This window comes from Procambarus clarkii, chromosome 19 (genome assembly GCF_040958095.1).
Source record: "Procambarus clarkii isolate CNS0578487 chromosome 19, FALCON_Pclarkii_2.0, whole genome shotgun sequence".
Classification (NCBI taxonomy): domain Eukaryota; kingdom Metazoa; phylum Arthropoda; class Malacostraca; order Decapoda; family Cambaridae; genus Procambarus; species Procambarus clarkii.
In genome coordinates, this window is record NC_091168.1 from 22,971,229 (window position 1) to 22,982,222 (window position 10,994).

The window sequence follows — 10,994 nt, forward strand, 5'->3', positions numbered from 1 at the left end:
TCTAATCATTCCTACCGTTTATTTCGCTCTTTGAATATTTTGCAATACCCTTATCTGCTTTTTCCGAAAACATCAATCTACACTGAGGCGATTTCCTTGATCAGGTCATTGACATCTGCAGAGAACAGGAAAGAAACTTTGTAACTTTGTACTAACCATTGCAGTACTCCACCTCATCTCCGTCTGGATTTATGTTCTCTATATAACCCTTTGCATCAGGTATGTCACATATTCCTTCGCTGGTTTCAGTCCTCTTGCCCCAGTATGTTCGTCGAGTTTGCGACACAATGTCAAAGTTTTATTTTTTTACTATCTGGGTATATGTTGTCTTCCCAGCCGTCGTTATTGCGCTTGCTTGATGTTAGGTTATCGTAGAACTCTTGCAATCTTGCCAGGCAGAGCGCTTGATGTTAGGTTATCGTAGAACTCTTGCAATCTTGCCAGGCAGAACTTCCATTTGGTCAACTCATGATTTGCAGGCGATGAGTCACAATAACGTGGCTGAAGTATGTTGACCAGACCACACACTAGAAGTTGAAGGGACGACGACGTTTCGGTCCGTCCTGGACCATTCTCAAGTCCATCGACTTGAGAATGGTCCAGGACGGACCGAAACGTCGTCGTCCCTTCAACTTCTAGTGTGTGGTCTGGTCAACTCATGATTTGTTTTCGTGACGTAAATGTTTGTGAATATATATGTGTGTGTGTGTTTGTGATTGTGTAAACGAGTAGACATGAAAGAGAGTTTAGTGTTTTCATCTACTGTTGCTTAGGCATCGTTAAGGTTAAGGGTTTCATTAATGCGAACCATTGACAGTTTGCGTTAAGCGCGTTATGAACGTTCTAACAACTGAATACCTGTAATTAATGACAATGTTCCCTAACATACTCAAGGGAATGTTTTCGAATACACAAGGAAGCTTGGAATGCCCAAAGAAATGACCATCTCGTGATGAAAATCACTGGAGCAAACGCTGGATTAAGGACACTGGTTCGATTCCCAGCACCCAACTCTAATGATTTTCTCACATCTTGTGAGTTGAGAAGCTTGATATGTGTTTTGTGGGCTTGACCATTTTTGCCTTAGTTTCCGCTTCTAGATCCTCTCTGAATGACGAGACTAAAATCCGCAGCAGTTTTGCTCATTTACCTGTCTCATTTACCTGTCTCACTTACCTGTCTCATTTACCTGTCTCACTCCCATCCCACAGAGCACCGAGAAGGACGACGTTGAGTACGCTGAACTCACCTTCAACAACGGGAAGAGTAAGCACAAGACCGGCAAGAAACAGGGAGGCAGTGGCGCCAATGGGGCCGTTCGTTCGAGCGAGGACGCGACTATCTACGCAACAATCGATCACGCCCGCACAGCGCAGCAGCAGCAGCAACAGCTGAAGCAGCTAAAGCAGCAGCAGCAGCAACAGCAGCCGCAGGCGAGCAAATTAGGGAAGCAGGCCGCAAGGGACGTGGATTCCGCTGCTCTTCGGGAACCTGACGAGATTCCGCTCATGGACGGGGCGCTAGAGAGTAGTGTGTGAGTCAGTTGAAGCTTCGCCAGGCTCCTGGACGCTGGCTAAGCAGCATCTGAAAGGCCAAGCGTACGTTCGCCGGGCTTATCCACCTTCTGTTACTCGCTTCCAGTAGGTTAATAGCAAAAAAGGACGAAATGGGATTGACACGATGATAAGTTTGATAACTATATACAAGTAGCCAGCTAAGTGTATATGTTATCGTTGGTGTATATCATGTATGGTGAGGTGTGTGTATGAAGTGAAATGGTTGTTGGTAGATGATGTATTTCACGGATATCACAGGTGTTTCGCCTCACGGATATCACAGGTGTTCCGCCTCACGGATATCTAAGATGTTGTGTCACTATTACATCTAAGATTACACGTTATTCGGATATCTTAGATGATGTACCTCATGGACTAATTGAAAGGACTAATTACAAATATTTTTTAATTTAATTACTATTACTAATTCCTTTAATGTTACAATTTAATGAAGGTGATGCTTAATTGGCATGGATAAGATACCAAACGGGTGGAAAACAGTTAATATATATTTTTTTTAGAAATCATTGAAATTTAGTTGATAGTTGATTAGAAGAATTTTTTTTTGACAGAACATGTGGGTGAAGAGTGTGTGTACACTCTTGCACAGTGTGCGTGCACACATGCCTGATTTGCGTGTGCACTTGGGATGTTTGAGCGCGCGATTGTGTTTTGTGGTCGATGGTGAGCACTGGCAAGAACCTCTTGTATAATTCAGGTAAAATACATTGCCAAAACGGCATCAACATTATACAGAAACATTATACATGAAACTGAATATCACCAGGTGTTATATCGAGACGTAAATATTAATGATTTTATTGCGGAATCGAACTCTCTCTCTCCCGTTTGCCAAAGGAGTTCAGGAATGCGGATTCTATCCGCTCAATGACTTCAATATTTTCCCACATTTTATGATGATTTGTAGTGTGAGTAATAATTCATAATTAAGTATATGTAAAAAAACTATTAATATACGTTTAATTAATAAAAACGTTAATAAACGTCTAATTAATTAAAAATGGCACTAAATTGTCGAGAGTATTCTGTAAAGAAACAAACACATACACTAACAAAAAGTAATTCGTATCTAAAAAAATAAATAATTGGCTCACCAATTTGATACAGATTTGGGAATTATCAGCCAATCACGGTGAAATTGCTTAACACTGTGGTTCAAAGCTGAAGAGGGTTTAAATGCCCTGTTATTAGGTCACATATCACAGCATTGTTTGTCACTATGTAGGGTTCTATGTAGATCACAAGGTGATATATATATCTAGGAGAAAGTATTAATGTTGTATTGCGGTATCGAACTCTCTCTCCCGTTTGCCTAAGGAGTAAACTTCAACAAGCATAACACTAATCACCAGCCTCGTTCCTCAGAGAGTTTAGGTATGATTCAGTGTAATGTGTATGGACATTTTTCTATATGTATGTACATGTATATATATATTTATATATATATGAATAGGTGTAAGTTTTATTAAAATTATACTTTCTATTTCCTAAATGGCATAGAACTATTTTTAAGAAAATAATGTAAGATTTTATTTGTATTGTCTTAAGGCAATTCTGTTACCTCTTAATTGTGTACTGGAAACTAAAGCCAAATATCGCACCATTAGTCCACTGTTTTCTTTTCTTGCTGACAATCAGAAATAACTTAACAAAGATATCATCGACTCACTGAACATGTGTCTTCAATTGTCTTCCCTTGTCAGCTGAGGTCCTGCCCACGGTGACACGTTCCTGGGCACCAAGAGTACGGTAGTGGGGCATGAGTTACTGTGATGAGTGGGCACGGTAGTGGGGCATGGGTTACTGTGATGAGTGGGTACGGTAGAGGGGCATGGGTAACTGTGATGAGTGGGTACGGTAGAGGGGCATGGGTAACTGTGATGAGTGGGTACGGTAGTGGGGCATGGGTTACTGTGATGAGTGGGCACGGTAGTGGGGCATGGGTTACTGTGATGAGTAGGTACGGTAGAGGGGCATGGGTTACTGTGATGAGTGGGTACGGTAGAGGGGCATTGGTTACTGTGGTGAGTGGGTACGGTAGAGGGGCATGGGTAACTGTGATGAGTGGGTACGGTAGAGGGGCATGGGTAACTGTGATGAGTGGGTACGGTAGTGGGGCATGGGTTACTGTGATGAGTGGGCACGGTAGTGGGGCATGGGTTACTGTGATGAGTAGGTACGGTAGAGGGGCATGGGTTACTGTGATGAGTGGGTACGGTAGAGGGGCATGGGTTACTGTGATGAGTGGGTACGGTAGTGGGGCATGGGTTACTGTGATGAGTGGGCACGGTAGTGGGGCATGGGTTACTGTGATGAGTAGGTACGGTAGAGGGGCATGGGTTACTGTGATGAGTGGGTACGGTAGAGGGGCATGGGTTACTGTGGTGAGTGGGCACGGTAGTGAGGCATGGGTTACTGTGATGAGTGGGTACGGTAGTAGGGCATTGGTTACTGTGGTGAGTGGGTACGGTAGTGGGGCATGGGTTACTGTGATGAGTGGGCACGGTAGTGGGGCATGGGTTACTGTGATGAGTAGGTACGGTAGAGGGGCATGGGTTACTGTGATGAGTAGGTACGGTAGAGGGGCATGGGTTACTGTGATGAGTGGGTACGGTAGAGGGGCATGGGTTACTGTGGTGAGTGGGTACGGTAGTGGGGCATGGGTTACTGTGATGAGTGGGTACGGTAGAGGGGCATGGGTTACTGTGGTGAGTGGGCACGGTAGTGAGGCATGGGTTACTGTGATGAGTGGGTACGGTAGTAGGGCATTGGTTACTGTGGTGAGTGTGTACGGTAGTGGGGCATGGGTTACTGTGGTGAGAGAGAGAGAATGGTTACATCGGCTATAATTAACCGACTCATTATTAACATCAACAAAATTACCGTCATCAATTACAAGAGCTGAAACAAACATTCGTAACACCTCCAGCACAACCAAGTCCCCCTCACAGCCTATGGTAACCAACATACCAAATACAACGTGCTATGAACAGTGTATCACAAAAAAATCCTCTTTTTCATCGGTTGGTTAGTTTTGGAGGTGTAAGTTTGTGCGTTTCTGGTAAGACTATAGAACACTGGATTCTGTACGTTGTGGCTTAAAATGGCCTGGACTAGCAGCGACTGTCTGGGGATCGAGACCCTCCGTCGGGTCCGCTGCTAATAAAATACGAAAAAGGTTGCCAACTTTTTCAGATGAAACTCTCGAGTATAGTAGGTGATTCGTTGAACAGTGAACTGTTAATATTGGTTCGAATACCTCTTTTATATCCACGACCTTTAGTGGCGTGGCTGTATCCCGTTTTAAAGACTTGACAGCCGAGGCCATTTAAAATTTGTTGGTTAATCGGAGGCATCAAACCTATTCACAATAATCGAACGTATTCACAACTCACCTTATGGGGAGAACTTGTCTTCCTAGTCTGCGGAAAAAATAAATGTTTATTGCTATATTTTTTCATTAAACCACTTCCATTATTACGCTGTGGTCAATAGTGTCAAAATTGAATTCGATTAAGTCTGTGAGAAAGTATGGTAATGATGATAAGTATGTTAAACGGATCTCAGGACTAAACAGGGATTTATCTCTTAAATTTGACAAAATTATATTCTCTGATCAGTGACAGATTTGTGTTGGAAACAGAAGTTCAGTTTTAAACATTCATTATTATCTACATTCTTAGTTGCATTTGCTTGTTGCAAGCTGGGCCTTTCCAAAGGTGCACAGGTACCTGAAGCAATACTGTCCTTCATTTAATGAACCAGTTTAACATCATTAGTAATGTAAATATTTTAACATTACTACTATTATTTGCTTCTTTAGTGTAACAGTTTTTGTCAAGTATTATGATATTTAACGAAAATATAACAATTGGTACTTTTTATGTAACATGGATTCAATGGACATTCAGGATACCAAAATGCAATTACTATCATGCCTACAGAGCAAAAAGTTTATGAAATATATTGTAAAATCTTCCACGTTTTCATTCGACAATTGGCACCACAAGCGCTTGCCTTTTAATTGGCCGATTGCTGAATGCCAATTAGCTAGAGCAAACTGTACTACAGTGTCCATACTATTTGATAACATTTTGCGGAACCAAGCACTACGTAACGGATATCATTAATTGCTATTTAATATCACCAATTCTTCTAGCAGCCAATAATCTATCGGAAATTACATTCCGTTAAAGGCGCGTTTACAAGTAATGCGAGAGTAACCCAGTCAATCCCACGTCCAAAATCCCTTTCGTGAAACCCAAGGAACAAGAGGTGAAAGGACTTCCCTGCATTGACCATAGCCCGTGTTACTTGGAACTTTTTGTTCCAGGTAGCGAATCTTTAACAACAACAACAACTGCAGGGAGCAGAGGTGTCGTTCCACCACGTATCAACGAAGTAAAATGTGGCCAATGACGTTGATGAAACTATACCCCAACGTTGATGTAATGATGAATTGGCAATTATTAATCGTTAGTCGGGAAGGTTGTGTGCGCAGGGTCCTGTTGAGAGTGAGAGAGAAAGGGAGAGGAAAAGAGAGAGAGAGAGAGGTAGGGAAGGAGGGGAAGAAACCGAGAGGGTGAGAGCCATAAAGGGAGAGGAAGAGAGATGGGGGAAAGGAGAGAGAAAGAGAAAGAGAGAGACTCAGACCAGGAGAGCAAAAGTTGCCAGAGTGTCTGGACAGTAAAGCAAGAATGGACTCAGAGCATTTATTAGATATACAAACATCGAACTCTGAGGCTGGGAGAGCAAGACTGCCAGGATAGAGAGAAACCCTCTGTAATCCAGCGTTTTTGAACGTGTGCACGTAAAATAGTATTCTTGTATTTGTACACGTAAATGTTATTCTTGAAAGGGTGTATGTAACTACTGTATTCTTGGAATAGGAGCTTCCATTGTTGTAGAATTTTGAAAACGGAAATTTAAACCTAACATTTTAAGTATTTAGTTTTTTGCTGTTTCTATAAATGTATAAATACTTTACAAAATAAGTGAATTACTGAAATATATATTTCCTTGTAGTTATTCTGCATACTTTTATATATATATATATATATATATATATATATATATATATATATATATATATATATATATATATATATATATATATTGTGTGTGTGTGCAGTTATATTTAACTAATAATTAAATGTAATATTGAGTGTTGAAACATAAACTATTTTCTTTACATGCTTAAAGCTTTAGATGTAGAAACATTCTGTACATTTGTTAAATTATATATATTTTTTTTGTTATAAGAGAGCATGTTCATTATATTAATAAATCTATAATTTTTCTCATACTGAACATCGAGCTGATTGTACGTGCTGACATCATTATAGAAAAAGATAACTAAATCACCCTTATTTTTTAACACCCTTATTAGAGTGTTTACTATTTTGAGAGTGTTCTTATATAAACCTCATTTGCACTTTAAATAAACCCGTGAAGTGTGATCTAGTCATACGATAATGCCTTTCACTGTAAGACGGGCGCAGTCACTTCCCTTTTGCTGCCACTATCATACAACTGTATTTTTTATTCTATACAACTGTATTACCGTATTTCTTGAGAATATGGCAGAGAGGTTTAATATCTGGGTATTTGAAGCCGTTCCTGTTTTTTTTGTCCGCAATATATATTTTGGCAAGATGTATTATGATTAGCTAGAAAGATAGCGTGTTTGAAAGGTGTGTGATATATTTGGAAAGGTGTGAACACTACGTGTGAACACATTGAAACGGTTTCAATATCATATGTGAACATATGATATCTCTGTGGCTCATTTGTGTTTCTAGTTTCCATTAATGTCCATCCCCTCCCCACCCTGGTTATGCTGTTCCTAGCTTTGAACAATGTTCCTTTGTCTGCTTAGTCAATTTACTTAGGAATCTTACATATTGTTATCATGTCCCCTCTACTCTTTTGTGTGTGTGTGTGTGTATGTGTGTGTGTGTGTGTGTGTGTGTGTGTGTGTGTGTGTGTGTGTGTGTGTGTGTGTGTGTGTGTGTGTGTGTGTGTGTGTGTGTACTGAGCAACTGCATATAAATGCGAGCAAGTGTGTATACATATATCTATGTACATTTTCAATAATTATAACCATGCATAACACCCAAATGAAGTATGCTTTGAGTGATTTCTGTGAAGAAAAACAGAACAAGAATCAATGCTCGCCAGGCTGTTTTATTATTTAAAACAAATGTATATATATATATTTTCCAATGCTTTATTACCCTCACGGCTCCTGATCTCCGTCTCTACAAAATTTTATAAGATCATTGAGATATTAAAAATACAAAAAAAAATAAATAAAAAATAATAAAAATATTTTTGATGGTGATAAAGGAGACCTAAAAACGATGCGTTTAACTATAGAAGGTAATCAAACGTAGCTTTAAGATATATTGTAAAGTCTTCTGCTCTATGGAAACTAAGTTAGTAATAAAATTATAGAGTTGGTTTATAGTATTTAATCTTACCCAATGCCATATTATGATGCTGAGGATTGACTGCATTTTGAGAAGTAATGAGGCGGAAGATCCTGACACTTGCCGAGTGTCAGGATCTTCCTGACGCTCAGGAAGATCTTCCTCAAGGCAAATAGTGCAGTCATGTGGTCTGGACAGGTCGAAGGGGGGATGCTGGTAGCTGTTAATGTGTCAAGGCGGCACGTGCCGGCGGCAGTTGTCAAGAACGTAGGAGAGGCCAAGTGTAATTGACACTACCCCATGAAAGTAAACCTGTGTCATGTGTCACGACCCTAGGAGAGGTTTACTGCTCATGTGTCACGATACTTCTCTCAAGATGTCACGCTTCATGTAAGATTGTCACGCTTCATGATTGGTGTCACGCTCAATGAAAGGTGTATTCGAAATTGATCATGACAATCTGGCTCTCGCGTTGCAGCCTGTATATGTCATGAATCAATCGCGTCTGGAACATAAACCTGTAATATATCTGACATCCTCAGACGAATTCCAAAAGGACTTTATATATATGGCAAGTAATTATCTTTCATTATACGCGAAAGTTTTTGCCTGGCCCATATTTATTAGAATAATAATACTAATAAACAATGACAAAAAAAAATATATATGGAAACACATATGTGAAATATTTATTCAATAGGTGAGTTAAACTCGAACTATCTGCCTCTTAAGGGATTATCTTGAGAAGCCGGATCATCCAGGATTGGCGTTCAACCGTGCTTGAGGCGTCATAGATAAAGGCTCTGAGAATGCTCTTCGGGTCTCATGGAATGTAACAAGATTTTGCTGTTTTGGTTCGGTTTTATAGAGCAAAGTATAGTGGAGGTGAGAGACGTCTGAGATCCAAAAAAGTTGACATGTAAATACTGCTCTTTAATTGGCTATACGATCTTGTTTTTTTATTACATTGGTTGATAAGATAAGACTTCTTTTGGTCTCAAATGATAGTTATAAACAAAAATTATTATATATTTTTTTTACAATTAAATGTTTGTCAAGGTGTTTTGATTTTTTGTTTTGTTTTGAGTCGGTGAACTTTTACGTTTTGTTTCCATCTGGCCGCCATTATTATCTCCTTGGAAAATTACATAATGTCAAAGACAAGGTAAGAAATTTTGAGCAATTTCAGCCAATTTTTCACATAAAATCACGAGTACCAGAATATTGCAAAAGTCAGTAATTGCTTAATGTCTTTTTTTGTTACGAAACTCGCCTTTCCGTTTCTCTTGATTAATATTTTTAATTGTTTGGATCTATTTTGATCACTATATAAGTCGCCTGTATCTGATGTTTGAAATCTTCATCCTTCATTACGTGTCAAGGGTACACCAAGCAGCTTGCTACTCTGACTTGACCCAGACCACAAGAAAATCTTTACAGCAGGAGGGGCGGATCGACCCAGCATCCTGGTAACTTCAGACGCGCGCCATGATCCATGGATCACCATATAATAGAAGTTATGCCACCTGGATTCCCCTTCCTTCTCTTCCAGACCTGCTAGCCATCTGGATGTCAGTGGGTTAGGCGCACGTTGGGGGTCGTGACCCTCAACTCCGGTTCCATCATGTTCCAAAGACTCCTTGGTAGATAAATATCACGTTTTTGTGACATTTTTTTCTAGTCACATACACGTGATGAAGTCACGTGTATGTGACTGTATCACGCTAAATTTCGTCATTCTCTTGCTGCAGTAGTCACCGAGAACCGCCCGTGGATGTAATTATCCCATGATATATCAAATCATTCATTGGTACTGATAATCGTTGTTAAAAAAACCTCATTTTTGCATGTGTTATAGACGACTCCAATTACCTTAATAAGACACCTTTGCTAAACCTCATTCGTGGTACAATATCAGTGGGCATTGCCAGTGATACAGCACAAGTCGGCTGACATAACGGTGCCATCTTGGAGGTTATTTTTGTGTTATTGGTATCGTGTCCAGGAGGTGGTATGGTGGGTAGGTATCTCCCCAGTGTGATGGGGTTGGTGGTGATGATGGTGGTGATGGTGGTAGTTAACTGCCACATCAACGCCAGCCACAACTGTTATTGGCCTGAGAAACTGTTGGCTACTGCAGCTTCCAGTCTTATGAGATCATCTTGCAGAGGCTGCAGTCTATTGTAGCATCCCCACTTGCAAGATCATCTCCTGCAGTGATAGGCTAGCGGCTACTGCAGTTTTCACATCGGCTATCGCAACTCCTGCGGTAATAAGTTATTGCAATTCCCGTAATGCAAAGCAAGTGTGTCTGCTGTAGTTTCTACGTCGGCCACAGCGACTTCTAAAAGTCCCCATCAAAAACTCATCTTAAAACATTGTTTATATTCATCAAATGTTATCGTCATTGATGATAACATTCACCACAGAGTCATCGTGGTCTCTGGAGGAGACGGACTGTTAAGATACAATAGTTAGTCCCTCACGAACAAATCCACAAGGGCCGTAACGAGGGTTCGAACCTACGTTCGAGAGGATCCTAAACCCTGCTTTAATCCCTCCCTCTGTTAATCCCTCATCTCTGCCTCGTGTCAGTGTTGTCAGTTGCCACAAGAGTAGCAGGTGTGGGCGAGGGGGACACATGTGACTACCAAGCTTACACACGTGAATTCTGGAGTGTCTGGGTCATCTCTCTCAAACTCATCTTGCACTGTGGTCTCTACAGTCAACACTATATGTTCTTATAGTATAGATAATTTTCCTTATTAAGTCTACTCAATAGCTCGGTCGATAGAGCTTCGGCTTCACACAAGTGGGGTCCAGGGTTCGAATGTCTTAGAGCCCAGGTGAATAGGACAATCAACAATCTATTTGAGCAGAGAGACGATTCGTTTATATCTTATAAATCGGTTTACATAAAACGAAAATCTTAATTTACTTTACACCTTTAAATATCGAAATATTCCAAGTAAACTCGTATGATTCC

The 10,994-nt window shown here is 40.4% G+C and overlaps 1 protein-coding gene across 2 annotated transcripts in view; it reads left to right on the top strand.

Annotated features, from left to right (window-relative positions):
• LOC123757569 (nephrin) overlaps window positions 1–8,041 on the top strand; it is a 282,325-nt gene extending 274,284 nt beyond the window's left edge. The window contains exon 15 of one of the 2 annotated variants that reach the window (XR_006772779.2): window positions 1,212–1,349. Coding sequence is in view for 1 of the 2 variants with exons in the window: in XM_045741325.2 (XP_045597281.2) it covers window positions 1,212–1,538 (327 nt within the window). In the remaining variant the exon portion in view is untranslated. Of the gene's footprint in view, window positions 1–1,211 lie in introns of both variants that reach the window. The other variant, XM_045741325.2, reaches the window with a different exon arrangement.
• The last annotated feature ends 2,953 nt before the right edge of the window (window positions 8,042–10,994 follow it).